At 32.6% G+C, this 24,356-nt stretch overlaps 1 protein-coding gene across 2 annotated transcripts in view; it reads left to right on the top strand.

Moving 5' to 3' along the window:
- LOC114332030 (transient receptor potential-gamma protein) overlaps positions 1–24,356 on the top strand; it is a 673,697-nt gene that overhangs the window by 505,854 nt on the left and 143,487 nt on the right. For both annotated transcript variants that reach the window (XM_050644362.1, XM_050644358.1), the window contains exons 12-13: positions 1,847–1,980; positions 17,089–17,221. In XM_050644362.1, coding sequence (XP_050500319.1) covers positions 1,847–1,980; positions 17,089–17,221 — 267 coding nt within the window. The remainder of the gene's footprint in view (positions 1–1,846; positions 1,981–17,088; positions 17,222–24,356) is intronic.

Raw genomic sequence — 24,356 nt, 5'->3', positions numbered from 1 at the left:
GAAGGGGTTGTAGCTCAATAATCAAAATGCGCGTGATATAAGAGTTTATTCTTAGAATATATAATGTATACGAATTATATCCGCGATACGTTGTATTTTAATTTTTCTCAGAATTTTTCTCTTAAGTTCAGCTCTATTAAAGGTTTGTGTGGGAGTGAAGGGGATGAGCTCAAAAATCGAAACTATATCACTTCGGGAGCTCATAAATAGCTCGTAATTCTGCCGCAAAGATCGATCCAATATCCCCATTTTTAAGTAGTGGGGGCTGACTCAGCCCTCACTAAAATATTAAATTCCTGCTCAGTGTAACGAGCTCAAAATTTTTAATTTACGGAATATGAAAGCTCATAAGTAGCTCACAAATCAGCGCTATTTGTTTTTAAATTTTTGCAAGTGGTGGGGGGCAGGTCAACAGGGGTGTTTTTGACCAGTTATTAAGGGGGTAGGCTCAAAATCTTGGTCCAATTCTATTTAAATGTATTTATTTTTTAGAATCCTGATAAAACTAACAAATATATTTTCTTAATTTAAACGTAAAATGAAAGATTACATTCGTACCGAGGGCCAAAAGTCCCTTAGAAAAATCAAAAAGAAAGAAATTCTTTTGAATAAAATATTTGAAATTAAAAATCACACAAAACTTTTTCTTTTTTTATCCCTTTAACTTATTAACATAAACATTATAAAAGTTTTCAGGGACTCTGTAATATTAGGTTTGTTCTAGCAAACAGTCAAACTAGTCAGAAACCGTCAGCAAACAGTTGGTCAGTGAGAGAGCATAATACAGTCACCACTGCTATCCCTTCTACTCGCGCTGGTCCACTATTCGCTGATGGTTTCAAACCGTTTGAAACTGATGCTAGAACAAACCTATTGTAATCTTTCATTCTGCGTTTAATTTTTTTAAAAATACTTATCTCAGGACTGCCCGAAGAAATTTGCAAATAAGAAATTGTAGTAAATAGTAATAGCAATAATTTAAGTCATTACTATTTTGTCATAGTTTAAAATGACCGAGATATTGAACAAAAACCATTTCTATATAACCAATTCCTACGAGGTCTTACGCTCGCGCCTTTACAACGTACGTATGATCTCAAATATTTCTTATAGTATATTTAGTATAAAATATAGTTTCTCCCATTTTGATTTATGTATATTTATGTCGTAGAGTTAATAATAACCCAAATTCAATCCAATAATAATTATGCTTCCCCCTTCCGCTATTTTCCCCTTTAGCTCAGAAAATATCGACAGCACAAAAAAAGTAAAAAAAAAAGAAATAGTAAGAAGTCGCATTTTTTACAATTCAGTATGTACAATACCATTTTTGTCGAAAAGTTGAAAATCGCGAAGATTTTGAGCAAAAATAATGTTCCTTTAAATTCAAGAAGGCGGTCAACGCAAAGGCGAAATTCAGTCGCGATTTTAAATTCATACAACTATTGTTCTCCCCTAAAGTTTAGAATAATAAAATTTGGAGTAGCTCATCGTGCAAGGTTAGGCCTTTTTTTTTCTAACCCTACTGAACAAATACTATCTAATAATACTGCATAATACAAAATACTAATATTTTTGCACAATTACTTCAAAAATAACTAGATATTTTTTAATATTGTCGAGATACACGTTAAATTTTCGTTACTCATATTTGAAATGCGAGTACATAATAATATGTACTTATGTTATATGTAGTAAATAAATCTTTCTTGCATTACACGTTACTGGTTTACAACCTCTAACCCTTTAAGAAATAAAGTTCTGTTCTAAACCCTGTCAACCATTAAGAAATAAAGTATAAAATTTTAAAATAAAACAGATCTCTACCTATGTTTCTCTATTTCAGCTCTCTTAAACTGGTGTACATATTCTCGGTGAATCCACACTTAGGACCATTACAGGTTTCTTTATCTCGGATGGTAATGGATATTATGAAGTTCTTCTTCCTGTATGTTTTAGTGCTCTTTGCCTTTTCCTGTGGTAAGTAAAAATATTTTCTATAAAATGGTTGAATTTTTAACATTTTAAATGAACCGCAAAATGATATTAATGTCTATATAAAAATGCTCGGAAGAAGAAATGAAAACAAAGCACCAATAAATCAAAACAAAAATATATTTTAAATGTACTCATAGTTTTATAAATATCATACATCCACAGACAAGACAACAAAAAGTTGACAGATATATTTATAGTAGGTAAAATAATAAACATTGCATACAAAACTGGAAATTCCAGTAGGTACTGTTATGCTCTGTATTTTCTCTCTGTTATGAGATTGATGAGCATATTCTGATTTTGATTAATTAATTAATTATTTTAATCACTATTTATGGAAAACAAAGCCAAAATTAAATAAAACTTTCTAATAAAATTTATTCTCAGGGCTAATTTATTTTAATGTATTACCTTTGGTTTGTGGTTTCTAGTATTTTTAGTTGCTTACTTCATCCAGGAAAAAACAGGGAAAATAAATATACTCAATGATATAAATTCTATAAATATTATTTATTTATCCAATATATCATAAATATAAGATTTAAATGTATGCTAAAAATCAATTTTGTTGCAACTATTTCTTATCTAATAAATTAATCTTTAATTCTGCTATCTCCTTTTTTTAACAAAATTTTCATTTAAATAATTTGTTAGACTGTTCTTACTATTATATAAAAAAAATTTACTTTTCACCTTTTGAATTGATTACTTATTTCTTCTTTGAATTTATGAATGACTAAATGATGCTGTAGAACTGTTCAATAAAAAATAAACAAATATGGTATGTAATATAAAACAACTCTCTCCGTTTCACAAATAATCTGACTAACCTTTTTTCTCTTCTTTACTTCTTCTCATGGATTGTGTAGTCCTTAATTTTCCCACACGTGCTCCTAGGATCCTTCTCGTCCAAACTGCTTCACAAACAATAAAACTTGCTCGAAATCTCTCCTCAGTTTTCTCTCTGCTCGATATCTTGTGCAAATGGATACCAACCGGCTACTCGTTCCAGACAGAAACAGGAATTTCTTCGGACACAAGGAGATTTAACTTCTCAACTCGATCAACGATTTCGTTTCAACACGATTCTGCTTACACGGCCGCCAACTTCACCACTTTACACCGACTTCTTACTTTTCAGAGGACTGCTCTCTTCAGGTCTTCATTACACAGTGAAACTTTTTTCCTCCTCCAAGTCAGACTCAAACACTCTATTCCCCTTCCATCCGTCTCTCTCGCTAATCACAAAACATCCGCTCTACACATTACATCCCGCCTTTCATTTCTTAAAAACAAATTAATTTTGTATACAACTTTTCCATTTTGTCAAATTCCAGGAGACACCAAATTACTTTTGTGTTTCTACATGCTATAAAAAACCCGATATATTCTAAAACTCAACAATAATGGTATTTACCGTCTTTCCTTCCAAGAAGCATTTATAAATGTCCTATTGTTCACTACAAAGCTTTCTAATCATTATTGTCTTTGTAATAATGTATTATAATGTATTTCTAATACATTGTACTTTCTAATCCGACCGTTTGTATAAGTCCGTTCATAGAAACACTAATACTGAACGATTTTCACTTTCAACGAAACACTGCTTATGACCAACTAATGCTATTTACAATTTTTTTGGCCATTTGGCCAGGGCGATGAAAATCTATGATCTCGTGGTCTTTGACATAAATAATTTTCTAAATTTATCCCATAAAAATTATATAACAGTACATAAAATGCATAAAAAAGAACTAGGTGAAGACCTATGTCCAAACTAATACTCAGGTACAAAAAATTCGATTGATGACATATTTCCCATTTATTGCGAGTATTACAACTTCATCATCATCATCATCATCATCATTATCTAACCAATTCACGTCCACTGCTGGACATAGGTCTCCGCCAATTGTTTTCACACTTCATGGTTTTGTGCTGATTCGTGCCACTTTTACAACTTAGGACTACAGTATTACAACTTAGGACCTGCTATATGGCGTATATAAATTTAGAAAAACCCTCCTATGCATAAGTAAAATTATTAATTTATCGCAGGCTTTTAATAAAGTATGGCACACTGGCCTCTATACAAAATAAGATAATTTCTTCCTCTCAATTACTTTTTAAGTCCTATCTTTCCGACCGCCATTTCCTTGTAAAAGTAAAAGATCAGTGCACTAACTTATATCCGATTAAAACTGGAGTACTTCAGGGTAGTGTGCTTGGACCTGTTGTCTACCTACTCTATACAGCTGATTGTCCATCACAGCCACAAATCAAAACACCATCACAGCAACATATTAATGCAGACCACACAGCAATCCTTGCAGCTCACCTAAACCCGCACATCGCCTCGCAACTGCTCCAAACCATTCTCGATAAAATAAAGATTTGGTTACAAATATGGCAAATTAAAGTAAACGAAAGCAAGTCAGTACACTAATGCCCAACCCTCTCATTAAATAACCAAGTACTACAAAAGTAGCGGAGGAAAGTATACTAAATTTGCAGTCACTCCAGCGTTATGGGGACCTATTAGGTTGTGATTATTACGTCCTAAAACCAAAAACAGTTAAGTAAAGTTTTCCATTTTAGTGGGGACTTTCCATTTTTAAAACGTTTTTATATACTTGGCTTGGCCTTTGTCACTATCTCCACAAATGTTGTAATCCACTTTAAACATAGTTCTATGTTTCCTAGGTAACTATTTGAGAAAATTTGGGGCTCCTATTTAAGATTTTAAAGTAACCCCACCCCACCTCCGTGGGGAGTCGTGTTTGGTACCATTCGATAGATTTTTCAAAATTATTGAATAAGTCTATTTTGCAGTTTTTCGATCTGATGTTCATTTCGCGAAATATCGCGGGGTTCGTATTTAAAATTTTAATTTACCCCTCAACCCTCTCCGTGGGGGTCGTGTTTGGTATCATTCGATAGATTTTTGAAAAATATTGAACACGTATTTTTTAGTTTTTCGATCTGACATTCATTTCGCGGAATATTCGCTTTTTTGTAAAACTTTTTGACTCGCCCATTTCTTTACGCCCCGCTCAAATCATCAGAATTTGAAAAATATACACTCTTTTGCATGTACTTAACGTACCTTATCTTAATCTGACAATTTCGAGTACAGATTTCTAAGGATAGATTTTTTTCGGACCCCCCTTAACGAACTCCCCTGTTAAGAGCCAATATATGGTAGAGGTACATCTGCAGGGTACCAGGTTTCTCCCCATATGCTAATCTGACGCGCTCGAGTATAACTGCAAAAATCCCTGCTTGGGCTCCCCTACCACAACAAAAGATGATGTAAAATACCTAGGTCTTCACTTGAACCGCAGATTAACGTGGAAGAAACACATATTCATGAAAAAAAAAAGTTGGGTCCGAAACTCAGTAAAATGTACTGGCTAATAGGAAATAGGTCACAAATGAATGTATATCATAAAATTCTAGTTTACATGTCAGTGATAAAGCCAATATGGAGCTATATGATCCAACTGTCTTTATGGATGTCTATATTTAATCTGAGAATGCAGAGAATGCAATGAGAATAAGATAGATGGCAGAAGAAGCATCGGCAGAAGACGAATTTCATGGCTGAAGAACCTGAGAGGATGGTTTGGATGCAGCTCAAAACAACTATTTAGAGTTACTGCCTCAAAAATTAAAATAGCTATGATTATTGCCAACCTCCGTAGCGGAGATGGCACCTGAAGAAGAGAATATTTAATCTGCGTCGAGATTCAATATCTAGACATCCTGGAGAGGTTCGAGTCGAAGACCTTCCTCATTATTACAAATGCACCGTGGTACATAGCCAACAAATACATAAATCGATAGATCTTCAAATGAAGACTAACAAAGAAGAAATTAGCAGTTACTCTCAAAAATATGTCAGACGACTGCAAAACCACCCCAATAGGTTAGCGAAGAACCTTATATGGACCCAGACAAACAAAAGGCTAAAGCGCCACACTCCTAGGTCGTTGTGCTGTTCACATTGTACTCACGTAAGACCTATCCAATGGTTCAATCAAAACGGCTAAGCCTTCTAAACAATAGAAGGTCAGGATCAGGCCATAGGAAATCAACATCAGCTCGCGATGATCGATTTTTGGTTTTGTTGCTGTTTAAGAAATAGACTTCTAATTTCAGTTGAACTGGCAAATCGCCTGAACAAAGTCAGACTCACACAGATTTCAGTAATGTTTTGTTCTCGGATGAATCTGCTCGAGGTCAACACATGGTCACGAAATAATCTGGAGAATACAAGGAAAAGGAATTTCCCAATGCTTTTCGGCAGAATAACCTATCGAGGAGGCTCAATTATGATTTTTGGAAGAGGAAGTTCTGTAATAGGAACAAGGTATATAAGTATCATTTTATATGAACATGTGGTATTCTTTGCGCCATTCATATTAGCTATCCTTTTGTTTTTATGGACCATAACGCGCGTCGTTACCATGTTAAAATCTTCATTGATTACTTAGAAGGCGTCGGGATTGTTCGTATGACTTGGCCAGCTGGTAGTCCCGACCTTACTCCAATTGAAGATCTATGAGACTAAAAAAACGCCTTCTAAACACTAGAAGATCAGGATCAGGCCATAGGAGATCAACATCAGCTCCTGATGATCGATTTTTGGTTTTGTTGCTGTTTAAGAAATGGACTTCTAACTTTAATTGAACTGGCAAATCGCCTGAACAAAGTTAGACTCACACAGATTCCAGTAATGTTTTGTTCTCCGATGAGTCCAAATATTGCTTGAGGTCAACACATGGTCACGAAATAATCTGGAGAATACAAGGAAAACGAATTTCCCAATGCTTTTCGGCAGAATAACCTATCGAGGAGGCTCAATTATGGTTTTTGGAAGAGGAGATTCTGTGATAGGAACAAGGTATATAAGTACCATTTTATATAAACATGTGGTATTCTTTGCGCCATTCATATTAGCTATCCTTTTGTTTTTATGGACCATAACGCGCGTCCTTACCACGTTAGAATCTTCATTGATTACTTAGAAGGCGTCGGGATTGTTCGTATGGCTTGGCCAGCTTGTAGTCCCGACCTTACTCCAATTGAAGATATATGAGACTAAAAAAACGAATCCAAGTTCAGATACCTGTCTCTAACAACTTACCTGAGCTTAGTGCGGATGTTAAGGCAATATGGGACGAATTTGACCAACTCTATGTATGCTCAAAATTTAATTATCACCATATCAAGACGTACGTATGCTGTTATAAGGGCCCAAGGAGAAACTACTAGGTATCAATAGCAAGTTAAATTGACAATGGCTCGTATGAATAAAAATGAGAATGTAGTTTATACTCCAAATGTTGCAGTTTATACTCTATCTACTCTTATGTACTGTGAGTTGAAACTCATCACATCAAAATATTATTTATATTCATATGAAATAGAGTATAAACTTATAGGAATTTTCACATAATTAGACTTTAGGAACTTTCTTTCGGACCGTTTTTCCTAGAAGCGGAATGAAAGCGGAATGTGACTGCATATTGTAGAGTCCTGTTCCCTTTCTTTAATAGTCGTCTCTTGTCTTATAAATAGTAAAAGTCAGAGATTAAGGATGTACCAGAAAGAAGTTCCAACAAGAAAAGTTTTCAGATTTAAATAATTATTTATTATTATTTTAATAAATTTTGTATCTGGGATTTTTCTCTTTTATATAAACTTTTAATTTATGCTTATATTATTGAGAACATTATTACTCATGAGTTTATACTCATAACACTAATTATTTTTCGTTTTTATTCATAACACTAATTATTTTGTTATAACTGTTTTTATCAACAGAGCTACTTTTCATTTTTTTTTTCAATTCGAATAATGCCATATATTATGTTCCTCCATTAAATCTGTATCCAATCTATAAGTGGCATCTCCAAAAATATGTCTTATTCTCTATAAAATTGGTGTGGATCGATTTTTTGCACATGAGTGTAACAAGAATTAAAGTTAAAAAGAAAAGGAATACTAAACATAATAAGTACTATAAAAAAACTGTAAGTACTATAAAAAAACTGTATGTTAGATGTTAAAAAACAATTTTGTACTCCGATTCAATCGAAAAATAAACTTACAAAGTACTCCTATTGTTAGGACAATAAACCATTCCTATTAATTGCTCTTAACATTTTATCTTGGAGTTCTCTTTTTATTTCAAAATGGTGGATATATATAGTCAGCAATTTTTAAGAAACATAAAAACCTTGTCGTGATTTATTCGTAAAATTATGGGTGCTTAACTTTAAACTTATGGGTGGCATCACCAACTTAACACAACTTACACTAATCTTGTAACAAACTTCTTTCAACTGGACTGCATGTTTTCGATGGTAAAAACACAATGATGAAAATTTTCTCTTAGGATGTTAACATCGACTCTCTATTCTCCTTCCATCGTTTCTTATATCCAATCACATACATTCATTCTCACCATACTATTTGCCAGCCATCCCTACTTTATTTTCTTAAGAAAACAACAGTATTGTATACAAATTTGGTTTCTCCCAAATATCTAGGAGATAATCAGGATAAAAATCCTTTTTATTTACAAGAAAAAACCCTATATCTTAAACCGCAAACGTTTGTCTACTACCCACTGCCTTCGAGGAAAACAATACAAAAGGCATTGTCTATCTGTAAACCATCAACTTTCTCCACACTAATCGTTCTTAATAAATTGTTCTTAGAAACTAAATCACTATAAGAGTTCACTCTTCTGCGAAAACACTTCTTAATGTTGTTCTGAAGCTATTTTCTTGTGGCATTTTTACAATTTTAACTATTTAGAATGGGAAATAAGCCACAATATTATTAAAAAATGATTTTTATTAACGTTTCGACGCCCAAATCGGGTGCCGTTGTCAAAATACAAAATACTATTAATATAAACAAAAATGTTGTTGCTTAGTAAAAAAATTCTTCTAATAATTTATTTAATTTGACTCATTTATATCGGCAATTCAGATACATATGATACATTTTAAAGTAGAAGACTTTAAAATGATATTGCCAATATTTATGAGTTGCGTTCCTGGGACGACTTTACTGAAAGATAGTTCATTCGATTACATGAAATCAACCCCAACTCAAGAATATCCGTCACAAAAAAATCATAGCATGTGATCTGTCTTTAAAAAGACAACCACATGCAACGGTGACATTAAAATTCTCGCGTTAGAGATCTCATAGTAAATCACGAGGGAAAACCAGGAAAAACCTCGTGATACTATCCCGACATCGTAAGTATTTGGTCTTACACTTAATTTACTCTCAAAATTAATACCAAATTCTGACTTTACTATAATTTTGTTTAAATTATAAATAATATCAATAATACATGGGTATATAAGTAATACTAAAATATAAAATATGTACTAACTCGACTATTGACTTACTAATTGTGGTATTTTCTTTCTATTGACTTCCTCTTTCAGTATGGGTATCCACATCCTACTGCATTCCACCGAGGAATTTGCGACACAATTGGTTTCGTTTAGCATAATTAGAGCCGCTTCTTTGATTTTTCTCTTTTTACTATCTGTTTCTTTCAGGACTATACTTGAATCTCTCCACTGAACTCTATGTTCATTATCCCATGCGTGTTGACATATTTGAGATCTATCAAATTCTCTATTTTTAATATAAGATTGATGTTCACTTATTCTAACGTTTAATGGTCTTGATGTTTCACCTATATAAAACTGTTCGCATTCACAAGGTATTTTATAAATACAATTCTTTGTCCTTTCTTGTTCATTGTTAGGTTTAGTTTTAGATAGAATAGATCTCAATGTGTTGGTTGTTTTGAATGTTGTTGAAATGTTGAATTTATTTCCTATTATTTTAAGTTTCTCGGATAGTCCTTTTATGTATGGTATTGATATTTTCCTCGTATTATTTCTTGTGAATGTTGTAGGATCCCGTTCTATGTTGTTCTGTTCCATTCGATCCAATCTTGACAATTCCTTATTTATAAACGATAAAGGATAATCATTTTTTAATAAAACAGATGTTAAGAATTGTTTTTCTTCTAAAAAGGAATTTTCGTTAGAACAAGTAATTTTGGCTCTATCATATAAGGATTTTATGATTCCCTTTTTAACGTTGATGTTGTGATTTGATTTGTAATTGAGATATCTGTTGGTATGTGTTGGTTTTCTATACACTTGAGTCTCATATCCAGTATCCTTCTTTAAGACTAAAACATCGAGGAAAGGCAGGGTGTTATTATATTCCTTTTCCATTGTAAATTTTATTGTCTCTTCTTGATCGTTTATAATATTCAGGAATGTATCCAACAATTCTGATCTATGAGGCCATATTGAAAACACATCATCTACATATCTCCACCATACAGTGGGTTTTAAATTTTGTTTAGAAATGATATTAGTTTCGAAATCCTCCATAAATATATTAGCCAATAATGGAGATAAAGAGGAGCCCATTGCTAGACCAAAATTTTGTTTATAAAATTCATTATTTAGTTGAAAATAGGTATTATTAGTACATAATGTCAATAACTCCATTATAGCTGATACATTTAGTTTTGTCCTAGTTGTCAATGTATCATCATTCTCTAATTTCGTTTTGATTATGTTTAAAGTTTTATCTAATGGCACATTTGTAAATAAACTGTTTATGTCAAAACTTACTAAAATATTATTTGGATTAAACTCAATAGTTGATAATTTGTTTACAAAATGTTTTGTATTTTTTATAAATGTGTCATCATTATTAGCAAATGGTTTTATAATGTTTAATAAAAATTTTGATAGTTCACTACAAGGAGAACTGATGGTACTACAAATGGGTCTAAGTGGTATGTTCGCTTTATGAATTTTCGGTACTCCATAAAAATGTGGTGACTTACTGTAATGAGGTGTAATTAATTTTCTTTGATAGTATGTTAGATCATTTTTAAATTTGAATAAAGTTCTATAGATTTTGTTTTCCAGTGTTTTCGTTGGATCCTTCGTTAATTTGGTATAAGGTCCATTTGTAATTAGATCTGTAATTTTGTCCTCGTATTGTATTTTATCCATTATTACAGTTGCATTTCCTTTATCCGCTGGTAGGATCGTTATGGAGTCATCATTTTTTAAAGTTTTTAAAGCTTTAATTTCCTCTTTATTGATGTTCTGTTCAATTTGATTTGTCTTTTCCAATTCATTATAAACATTATAAAACCATTTGCTAATAATGATGACACATTTATAAAAAATACAAAACATTTTGTAAACAAATTATCAACTATTGAGTTTAATCCAAATAATATTTTAGTAAGTTTTGACATAAACAGTTTATTTACAAATGTGCCATTAGATAAAACTTTAAACATAATCAAAACGAAATTAGAGAATGATGATACATTGACAACTAGGACAAAACTAAATGTATCAGCTATAATGGAGTTATTGACATTATGTACTAATAATACCTATTTTCAACTAAATAATGAATTTTATAAACAAAATTTTGGTCTAGCAATGGGCTCCTCTTTATCTCCATTATTGGCTAATATATTTATGGAGGATTTCGAAACTAATATCATTTCTAAACAAAATTTAAAACCCACTGTATGGTGGAGATATGTAGATGATGTGTTTTCAATATGGCCTCATAGATCAGAATTGTTGGATACATTCCTGAATATTATAAACGATCAAGAAGAGACAATAAAATTTACAATGGAAAAGGAATATAATAACACCCTGCCTTTCCTCGATGTTTTAGTCTTAAAGAAGGATACTGGATATGAGACTCAAGTGTATAGAAAACCAACACATACCAACAGATATCTCAATTACAAATCAAATCACAACATCAACGTTAAAAAGGGAATCATAAAATCCTTATATGATAGAGCCAAAATTACTTGTTCTAACGAAAATTCCTTTTTAGAAGAAAAACAATTCTTAACATCTGTTTTATTAAAAAATGATTATCCTTTATCGTTTATAAATAAGGAATTGTCAAGATTGGATCGAATGGAACAGAACAACATAGAACGGGATCCTACAACATTCACAAGAAATAATACGAGGAAAATATCAATACCATACATAAAAGGACTATCCGAGAAACTTAAAATAATAGGAAATAAATTCAACATTTCAACAACATTCAAAACAACCAACACATTGAGATCTATTCTATCTAAAACTAAACCTAACAATGAACAAGAAAGGACAAAGAATTGTATTTATAAAATACCTTGTGAATGCGAACAGTTTTATATAGGTGAAACATCAAGACCATTAAACGTTAGAATAAGTGAACATCAATCTTATATTAAAAATAGAGAATTTGATAGATCTCAAATATGTCAACACGCATGGGATAATGAACATAGAGTTCAGTGGAGAGATTCAAGTATAGTCCTGAAAGAAACAGATAGTAAAAAGAGAAAAATCAAAGAAGCGGCTCTAATTATGCTAAACGAAACCAATTGTGTCGCAAATTCCTCGGTGGAATGCAGTAGGATGTGGATACCCATACTGAAAGAGGAAGTCAATAGAAAGAAAATACCACAATTAGTAAGTCAATAGTCGAGTTAGTACATATTTTATATTTTAGTATTACTTATATACCCATGTATTATTGATATTATTTATAATTTAAACAAAATTATAGTAAAGTCAGAATTTGGTATTAATTTTGAGAGTAAATTAAGTGTAAGACCAAATACTTACGATGTCGGGATAGTATCACGAGGTTTTTCCTGGTTTTCCCTCGTGATTTACTATGAGATCTCTAACGCGAGAATTTTAATGTCACCGTTGCATGTGGTTGTCTTTTTAAAGACAGATCACATGCTATGATTTTTTTGTGACGGATATTCTTGAGTTGGGGTTGATTTCATGTAATCGAATGAACTATCTTTCAGTAAAGTCGTCCCAGGAACGCAACTCATAAATATTGGCAATATCATTTTAAAGTCTTCTACTTTAAAATGTATCATATGTATCTGAATTGCCGATATAAATGAGTCAAATTAAATAAATTATTAGAAGAATTTTTTTACTAAGCAACAACATTTTTGTTTATATTAATAGTATTTTGTATTTTGACAACGGCACCCGATTTGGGCGTCGAAACGTTAATAAAAATCATTTTTTAATAATATTGTGGCTTATTTCCCATTCTAAATAGTTAAAACACTTCTTAATTCTAAATTATTTTTTTTTTAATTTAGCATCTACAGGGTCTTGAAAATTTATGGTCCTATGGTCTTTGACATAAAATTTAATTTTTAACTTAATTTTGAAATATAACAGTATATAGTTTAAAAAACAATTTTATACCTCGAGTCGATCGAAAAATAAACTTACAAAGTGCTCCTTGTTAGGACAATAAACCTTTCTTACAAATTGCTCTCAACATTTTATCTCGGAGTTCTCTTTTTATTTCAAAATGGTCGATTTATAGTCAGCAATTTTTAAGAAACATAAAAAGCCAGCCTTGCCGTGATTTATTCCTAAAATTATGGGTGCTTAACTTTAAACTTAAGGGTGACAGCTTTTAGGGGGTGAATAACTAACATCATACTAATACCAAGGGTTGGCAGGACAAACAATGTTATCGGACATTTAACTTTTGTATTAGACCAGGACATTTAGCGAAAAATAAATCGATTCTTAAATACAGCACTTACCTGTGACTTGTAACTTTAACGACAGGAAAAAAGGCTACAATAGAAAAATGGGTGTAAATGTATAAGTGCATTTACAGTACATAAAATGTACTGTAAATGTAAAAAATCAGGATACTAAGGGCCAGATTTTGTCACTCGGGGTTTTTTGAGATCACTGAAGATGAATAGGCGATCAGAACCGACTCCCTGAGCACCTGGTGCCTAGGATTATTGCTGAGGAACGTCATCTAGAATTTCGCAAATTAATGCAAACAGATTACTCGGAGGGTTTTGGGGTCACTGAGCACGAATACGTCATCTGAATTCACCCCAATACCTAGCGCCAGGGCGACTGCTGAGGCGTGGCATCTTCTGGAGTTTCGAGAGTTTTCGGCAGTAAACTCATGCAAACAGATTACTCGGGGGGTTTGGAGTTTCTGAACATGAACATGACATCATAACCGACCCTCGTAGCACCTAGTGCCCTGGGTGACTGCTATGTACCTCCTGGTCCACCGAGGGTTGGTTCTGATAGTGTATTCATGTTCAAGACTTCAAAAACACCCGAGTAATCTGTTTGTATCAACTTTGTGCCGAAAACAGAAGAATGACGTGCCTTAGTAGGGACTCTAGGCACCAGATGCTCCGAGGATCGGTTCTAATGGCACAATCGTGTTCATCAACCCCAAAAACCTCCGAGTAATCTGTTTGCATCAATTTAGTGCCGAAAATCCGCGAAACTGTACAAGATGATGTGCCTTAGCAATGGCCCTTGTCACCAGATCCTCCGGGTATCGATTCTGAAAGCACATTTATGTTCAGCGGTCACAAAAACCTCACGAGAAATCTGTGTGCATTAATTTAGTGCCTCGAAACTTCAGATGACGTGCTTTAGTAGTAATCCTGGGCACTAGGTACTCCAAGGGGCGGTTGTAATGTCGTATTCATGTTCAGCGATCCCAAAAAGCTCCGAGTAATAAAACTTTGCCCTTAATACACCAATTTTGACTTATTGTATTGTAATGCAAGTATGCATTTTGACAAATTTTTTTATAGTAGACTTTTTGCCTCATATCATCCTGAATACAATGCAAAAAGTTGCAAGTCTCTAGGTGCTGTATTAAAAAAATTTAATCACGTTACTTAAAACAAAAATATGATCTAACAATAAAACACTGAAAACGTTTGTTTTCTATACTTCCACAAAATTTATTACAACTATGTGACTACAGCAGTTTCGGCAGAGTGCCTTTCTCAAGTGATTTAGATTACTATGGGTTTGTCTTTTTAAAGTCTTTCACTGAAGAGGTTGAGGAGTGGGGAGCTGTTTGTCTGGAGTTGGTCATTCAGAATTATATCTGTATTTTTCAATCTATTAATTTCCACAGATTCTAATAAAGATAGCTTAAGGCCTTTATTTTGAATATGCAGAATTTGAGACTGTTGATTAAAAGAATGATTATGATCTAGAATCTAGAAGGTGAAGTACGTATGTTGAAGTGTCTGTTTTTCTATTGTTGACTCAGAACTCATGTTTGTTGTGTAGTAATTGTTACATCTAGAAAGTTTATAGACTTATTCTGTTCTGTTTCTATTGTAAACTCAATAATACTATGAAGTGAATTGATGTATGATAGAAATTGGTCTAGTTGCCTGTTAGTTCCTGTATAGTAAAGCATACTAGTATATCATCCACGTATCTCCACCAATATAAGAACTGTTTAAATACGGGATGTTTAGAAATTGTTGTTTCAAGCTGGTTCATAAATATATCAGATAGCAATGGGCTTAGACGATTACCCATAATAAGTCCTGTACTGTTGTTTGTGTATATTTGATTATTGAATTCAAAATCGTCTTGATGTATGCAAATTTCAAGAAGGTGTAAAATTTCAGATGCGATGATCGGATTTGTACTATTACTCTGCCTATACAGCTGTAGTCACATAGTTTTTATAAATTTTGTGGAAGTATAGAAAACAAACGTTTTCAGTGTTTTATTGTTAGATAAAATGAACGGAAATGATCAAGTAACGGTCGAATCCATCAATTAAAAAAATATGAGTAGATAAAAAATGCAAGACAAAATAAACAAAAAACAGGAAGGAACAAAGGGAAACATAGGAACAAAGGAAACATACTGCTGATCATGACTAGTGTAACCAACTAGTCCGAAAAATCCGGGACATGGCCCGAATTACGAAGTTGTGTCCCGGCGTCCTGGACAAAGTTCCGGCCCATCCGAATTTTCAAAGTTTTGGTAAAATCCTATTTTAAAATTTTGAATACGTTATTCTTCTAAGAATTCACATCAAATTGAATTGGTGGTACTAAAATGAGTCGACAATTTCTAAGTGTAATACTAGTACCACATCCAAAATGCATGCATTTTATTTTTGGTGTTAAAGTTCTACAAAAACTTAAACCGTGGACTTTTTTTCGTTTCTCTATTCTAATTATCGTCTTCTGAAAAGACGATTCAAAAACAATAGGAATTCATGTATACACATAAATCAGCTGTCCAAGGAAAATACATGGAAATTCAACCTCAGTTAGTTGATTTTCTAATTTTTCCTTTTTTGAGAAAGATTTCCGGATTGAAAATCTAAATGTCAAAAACTAACAAAAATGTAGTTATCATTACAACCAATAATTATTGTACCTTAATACCGTTGTCGACATAAAAATGTTAAACAAACAATAAAATGATGATATTAAAGTTCCATATTTAAAATAAATGGCCCGATTTTCATTGAAAAGTCCCGGATTTCAGGTTTTTTTTTTCAGCCTTTTCCCGAATTCGACTGAATTGGAGTTGGTCGCACTAATCATGACTAATGTAAATGCTCCCACCTTTATCAGTTTTAGATTATGTTTATTTTAGAAATGAGGGTTTGAGATGTGGGATTTTCGAAGCATGCGACAGAGCACGTGACCAACAACGAGGTGTTGAGAAGAATGGGGACTAAAAATACTTTTTAACCACATCTAGAATTCACAATTTTTGAAACAGATTTACCATGTTAAATCTTCCAGGAATTCATTATTATATCTTCTTCTTCTTCTTCTTCTTCTTCTTCTTCTCCTCCTTCTTCTTCTGCTTCAGCCTGTTTGTATCCACTCATAGCACTACTTTGGCTTAGTTATACTATAATAAATTATAATAAGAGTAAATAGGTACATAATAGAATGGAAAATAAAAAACAAATAGGAGAATATAAAAGATAAAAAGGTGATAAGCAACTACAAACAGAACATAGATAAAATGATTTTGTATTTTTGGAATGATTTTAATATATTTTTTTTACTTACTTTTTCACTTTCCGTAAAATATTAATTGTCTTCTTTATTTTTTGATTTTTTTCTGTACTTTTAATAGTTCAGAAAACGTTTTACTTAATTATTTTGTATTACAGGTCTTAATCAGTTATTGTGGTACTATGCAGATTCAGAGAAGCTAAGATGTCCTCAAGAATCGGGTGATAAACATGGCCATAACCTGACAGAAACTGACTCCAATGCTTGCTCCATATGGAGGAGGTTTTCCAAGTAAGTAATCATAATAAGATTACATCCGTAAATTGCCCTAATGCACGACTGGGCGATAAAGTCCATTAGGTCTGGATCCCGCGTATGAAAAAAAAGTTGATTAATAGCAAGCTGAAAATTTGTTAATAGCTTAAGGGTGTCTAGTCGGACAAACTTTGATACATGGGAACACTGGAACAGGGGAAGTTTTAATTGTGCAACAGGTTAAAAATTTGGAAAGGTCAGACCACGAAAACGGCACATGTATTTTGTCCGACAGAACAGACTTAAACTCTTCGAACAGAGATTAAACTCTGATGCAAAAATCATACTGCTATTATTATTTAAGTGTTAGGGTTTTCCAGTTTACAAACAGACTCATCGTAGACCTTATCGTATATTTTCTTAAATTTAGCGGGTAGTAAGCAAAATTTTGCATCCTCTGCTGCTTTAAAAATCTCCGGTGGTGTTCCAAAAAATGTTTCATCGTCACTAGTTTCCATTATAAAAGAACTTCTTAAAAAATGTGTTATGAAACTTTCAATACGATAAATAATGGCGACTTACTATTCTTGACTTATTTACTTTGTTTCTAGGGTAACGCAAACATAGGTATAGAGATTACTGTTCTAGCGTATTATTATTTCTTACACATATTTCTTTCAATATGACATTTTTTATTAACTAACCAATACAAATGATTCGGTGATTTGTTATACAGGATGAGTTTTAATAAATTGAGCTATAAAATTCATGCAACTTTTGAAACGGTATTTATAATAAATTGCTCACAAAAGGTGGAAAGAAAAAGAAGCATTAAAAAATAATCACTAAGACGATCGTGCAAGGAATTTTGTATCTTTATTAATAAATTATCATTAAAACAGTCGTGCATAAAAATTTGTATGTATTTCGGGCGTAAACATCGTTTATGGACCTTATGTGTTAATAGCACTCACCTATCGGCTCGGGCTCTTACTTACTCACACGTAGCGGTCCATAAACGCCTATTTTACGCCCTTGATACATACATAACTATTTTTATCGTGTATCATTAATACTCATTCTCCCGACATAATTCGAAAATCTTACAGACAATTTTTTTTGTGACAATAAAGGCAATCATCTTAAATGTTGTTACTTCGCGTCCCTAAGATGCTATTTATAATTTAATTTTAATAGAGAATGTAATTTGAGGTATTTTTTAATTCACTAAGTATGAAAGCAATTAAACATAAATGCAGAAGAGCAATTATATAAAAGACAGATGCCAAGGTGATACACCCAATTTTTTGTAGCTTTTTGCAGCTAAACATAAAGAAAACAAAAAGAAAGGCAGAATGTATGTTGCTCAAATAGAAATGTTTCTTCTTGGCAAGACATTAGTGCATGTAGTACAGAAGTCAAATCCTACTGGAGTCAATAGAATTGCCTGGTACTAAAAGATGATTGTGTATACTGAACCTTTGAGAACGATAATTTTGCAGAATATACTCTTCACTTGATTGTAACTAAAAGTAGAATGTCTATGTATTTTATCAGTTGCATAACAGTACCTACATCAGATAGATACTTTGGTATTACGAAGACTCTGCAGTAGGTTCGAGAACGTTCTATTGGTGAACTCTAAAGATAATGTAAACATATGGTGCCGAAAATGTGATACGTGTAAAACCAGTTGGTAAAAACCGGATACTTATAAAACAGTACAGTTGGTAGTCCTATGGAAAGCGTAGCAATCGACAATGAAGGTTCATTTTCAGAAACGGATGATGGAAATAAAAATAAATCCTGGTAGCCGTAGATTATTTTACAAAATGAACTGAAGCCTATGCGATACCAAATCAAGAAACTACTACCATTAAAAAAGTACTTTTCTACGTAGTAAGGTTAAATAAGGTCTAAAAAGTAAAAAATTCTTTAATTTGATGATTATTTGGAGATACACTTCGACCAAAGGCGAAACTTTGGGTCAACCCTCTTCCAAAACATTTATAACTTAATTGGTGTCTGGGACCAGAACCACACCACTACATCCTCATCATCAATCAAATGGAACAGTTATTTATTCCTATTCACCTATTTGCTGTAAATGAAACTAAGAGCTAGAGGCTAGACCCTAACCCAGTGGCGGCTCGTATAACTTTAGGAAGGTAGTGCCAGAATCCGGGCAGCTGCCTAAATTTTTTGTGGCGGTTTTACGATATGGTCAAAAAGGATATAAAATATAAATAAAAAAAAAATATCGATTCTTATCTACCTGTTCATTATGTTTAATTAGAGTATCACGATAAGCTGAATTTAATTGGGTTTTTATATTTAACTTACCAAGCATTGAAAAGCTAAAAACGTTATTCATGTGCACTTTAGATTTTTCATGGGATTTCAATTTCTCCCATATATGTACAAGATCATCGGTGCCTTTTTTGACCAAGTCTCGTCACCTCCAAACAAAACGCATACAAAACAGAAGAGTTTATTAGTTTGTTCGCAACCACACAACCAGCTATTTTTATCATAAATAATTTTATTAAACTTACGACAGCGAAGTTTTTGTCCATTTCCACTTTGTTTTTCAATTTTTAAATCGGGTAAAGGCCAACCGAGTTCTTTAATTTGTAGTTTTTTTTCTAACGAAAAACCACCAAAAGAGTTTTTTAATATACTAATTTGATTAATTGTCAATAAATAAATTAAACGTAGAAAATAATCAAAATATTATTTTTATACCTACGACACCCACGATCACAACGCACTAACTAATAATTACAAATTAAAAAATATAGTAGAGTATAAACACAAATTTACAATACAGTAGTAGACAATAAACACAATAGCGTCAAGCGAACGCGTAAAGAAACTAGAAATATGTAAATCTAAAACATTGTATCTTAAGATCCACTAACTTCCTTTTCGAGATTTCGAGCCTGGCACGGAGACTCCAATTTAAACGTATGTTAAAAGTGCAATACCGCTCTCTCTCTGTCACTTACACAGGATGCTCATACAATATTTCTCTTTTCTCACGAGCCACTATGCCGTTTGGCACTGGGATTTTTATGATTTTCATCCTTTATCCGGTCAGCTGTGGGTGGCCCGAGTCGGTAGATTTGCATTGCGCTACACAGTTGCCAGATTTGATATAATTTATAAAAATAAAGAGAAATATTCCCAAAAAAAATAAACAGGCATTAAAATGTTTTTAAGATAAAAAATATGTTTCTGCATAGTTAGCAAGGTAGTGCCATGGCTCTATGGCACTACCTCACGGGCCGCCACTGCCCTAACCTGTCTGATGTTGGTTCGTGGCTACCGAATTTCCAAAGAACATGTTGCAATCCAAGAATATGACGACCGCCTGAAGTTAAGAATAAACGACATTTATGAACTTGTCCGACAACACATCTAGACAGCCAGTTACAGGTTGAAAGATCAAAATGATTCTTGATGCCAGAATGAAAGCTTTGAAGTAGGTGGTCTTGTTTATTCTCGGGTTCTCTGTCTTTCTGTGAATAGAACGCAAGACCGCAAGAGTTCTCACTGACACTCGAAGTCTAACCGCTGGCAGTGTGTTTTATTAGATAAGGATATAAGTACTACAAAGAACGCAGAACTCAGAAGCCTGGCGGCACTTTGTGTACGCGTGGGCTAAATTCATCTAATACAATTTCTTAACCACATTAGTTTTTCAAATATGTTCCTTTTTCATATTTAAATAAGAAAAAACAGCTGTTCATAAAAATAGACACTAAAAAATATTTTCTTATTAAATCATTGTAAAAAACGTTACATTAAAATTGAGGAGGTTAAAAGTAAAAGGGTTCAAGTGCACTTTTTTAAAATTTCACTCTAAGTACAGATTCGCACACTTAAATGGTATTAGAGCTTGATGCTAAAACGATTTAAGCACATTTCGCCCTACAGTCGCCATCTATCGCCATTACATTTAGTTCACTGAAAACAATTGCAGTTTGCTTTGGTGGTAAACAGGTTTAACTCTGCGCTTGAACCGTTTTACCACAAAATTATTTTAAGTACTCTGTAAAAACAAATAGTAATTAACGGGTTTAAGTGCGCTTGAACCATTTTACCACAAAACTATTTTTAGTATTCTATAATGTGTAAACACATGTTAATACAGGATTAATTTCAAGTAAATAAATATTAGTGTACATTCAAGTAAATATTATTTGTGACCAATTTTGAAGACTAATTAAGTATTATGCAACGTGGCAGTTGTAGTCACACTGTGGATAACAGCTGGGAAAAAACTGATTAGTAATTATGTAGTTAATATCTGCACTTGAAACGTTTTACCAGTAACATTTATCAACACCATGTACCGATTCAAGTACATTTTTTTAATAATTGTACCATGTATGTACATAGTACATTGTACACTAGACAGATTTTAGTTTAATGACTCCTAGAATTTATAAAACTCAAACAACTTTGAAGCTGATTATCTAGGAACTATCAAAACTGCACTTAAACCATTTTAAATCTGGTCCCCTCAATTGTATTCTTACTTAAAGGATTAAATTAATGATAATATAATTTAGCTATCTTTATCGCTTTCTTTCAGTTAAAATTAAGCACAACTTTCAGATCTTAAAAATACACCGTATCACAACAGTGACAACTCTCTCGAGGCATTTTCTTTTAACCTGATTCACTTTTCATTTTTCTTTAATTTTCCCGGTTAAGAAGTGGCTTAGGTTTCAGTAGTCGGTATAAGATCACTTTTCGCGAGTTTTAAAGACTTGCGAGGTTTCAGGAGGTTGTTATAAAGTTGTGTGTAACTTTCAAGGGATGCAAAGTTTTTGGACTAAGTTATTCTGCTATGAAATTACGTGTCGTCATTATTTACTTTTTGGGTACTAATTACGAGCGCAGAAGAAATTACGAAGAATTTGTTTAATGGGTGGTTGATTGTGTAAGGGATGAATTGCTCTGCCACTGAAAGAGTTTATTTTAACTTCATATCTTTTATTTATATGTAAACGTTGGCACAAAATTAACATATTTATTTTTTTGCCAGATAGGATATAATAATAATAATAATAATAATATTTATTGCTTCTTGGAATACAATAAGTCCATAGCAAGAGGTTTTTTCGACAATACTATAATAAAAATTTTTGAACAAATACGTATACTGACATGCAGAAATAGTATGACAAAATAAATAGGTAATAAATAAGTAATACACACATGACAAAATTACATTACAAAGAGACGAATAATAGTGATACAAAAATTACAAACAAAAAAAAATGTAAACATATATATAAATAAACGGTAAATATAGAATTGCACAATGGAATTTATATGAGAAAAATTATTCATTCAAGATAAACGCTCTGAGTTTTAAAATGCTCCATATGTACCCTGCAATGATTTTAGCGTTATTGGGAGTGAGATTATCAAGAGCATTTAATAGTGAATCCATGCTTTGAAAACAAATAACTACTGGTTTCATAGTGCTATAGATAGGACAGTTAAATAGAAGGTGATCAATAGTTTCGAGTTGTCTTGTGTTACAGGCAGTGCAAATATTATCTGGATCGATAGAATAGTAACATCCCTTATAGGTGAATGAAATTCGAAATTTATTACACAGTCTCAGTTGGGTTATAGTCCGCGTGACCTGTATTGGCAGTTTAAGTAATAGGTAAGGGTTTGGGGTTCTATATACTTTAAATGTAGGGTAGAAAGACAGAAAAGAAGACCTCTGAAATAAAGTTATGTCCATTTCATGCAATTTGTTATAAAATTTTAGCAGTAACATTTTTTTATTTTTATTAAGCGAAGTAAGACTGAGATTAATCCATGTATCTGTACAATCAATGAAATCAAACATACCTTTAACCTGTGCTGCCCAATTATATGCTTCATCTGCTAAACCTACTAATCGTAGTTGTTGATTGTAACAAAGTTTGGGATAACGTTTATCGTCCATAAGCAAAATTTTTTGTAACCAACTCAAAGTCATTTTAAAAAGATTATACGAATATTTTACACGTCCCGTTTCTAACCGCGTTGCATAATCAGGGGTGTTTTTGGGAGTAACAGAATTCGTTTTAACTAAGTAGTTTGTACTTTTTCGAGAGCTTCAGTGTATTTAAGTGCCAGATGGGATATATATTGAATGTTATACTAGAAAGAAAAATAATTTCTTCTTCAGCAGGCATTGTTGGAAACTTTGATGACAGAGGAAATATTGTTTGACTGCGTTGTTCAGGTTTCTTCTTTTTCGAGTCCGATTTCCGCGACGGAGGTCGCCAATCATCATAGCTATTCGTAAATTTGAGACGGCTGCTGTAAAAGGTTGATTTTTCAGGTTGCGCAGCCATGATATTCTATGTATGACTCCCTATGTTTCTTTTCCAAGATATTTCAGTTTACTTTTTTTATTGTATTTAGTATTAACATTTCTTTGTTCATTCTTCTCAGAACTTCTTTTTTTGTGACGTTTTGTATTTTCAGATATTTTCAGAATTACCCTATACACCCATAACTCGAATGAATCCAGTTTTTTCATTAATGTCACAGTCAAAATCTAAACTTCCATTCCATTAAACAAGGTCTAGAAAACGTAACACCTCGTCATCCTAGCTCTTAGCTTAAACTTTAAATCAATTGTGCAGAGCACTCTTGTTATTTTGTTGAAATTTGCTGTAGCCTTTTCTATTCTGGTTTTGATTTCCTTGAAGTAATCTTTTGTGGTTTTAATCCATATTCCATGATATCTGTCCACTCGTTTGACATTGGCTCCATTTATTAGAAGATTCTCGATATTTCAAAGTTTTCGAATTTCTCATAAATTTTCTCTTCTTGAAGTTCATTATTAGACCATATTTATTCTTTTCCATACTCCTCTATTTTGGCCACCAGTCTCTGATGATATTTAATATTTTCACCTAAGATGACAGCGTCATCTTAAGGTGATACAGTAGCGATCAACAGGTAGCAAAACGCGTTCCAAGATTGCGGCTGTAATTTTGAATATTTTTCGAGATATTTGGCACACGTAATCGTAATATAATAAAGAATGGCGGTACAGAGCCCAATTTGAAAAATATATTAATATGTGGAAATTACTCTGTAATTAAATACAATATTAAAAAAACGAGCCTTTACCACCATTAAGAAG

This window comes from Diabrotica virgifera, chromosome 1, assembly GCF_917563875.1.
Source record: "Diabrotica virgifera virgifera chromosome 1, PGI_DIABVI_V3a".
In the NCBI taxonomy this organism is placed as follows: domain Eukaryota; kingdom Metazoa; phylum Arthropoda; class Insecta; order Coleoptera; family Chrysomelidae; genus Diabrotica; species Diabrotica virgifera.
The sequence above is the reverse complement of the archived record's forward strand: the minus strand, read 5'-3'. Positions and strand labels throughout refer to the sequence as shown.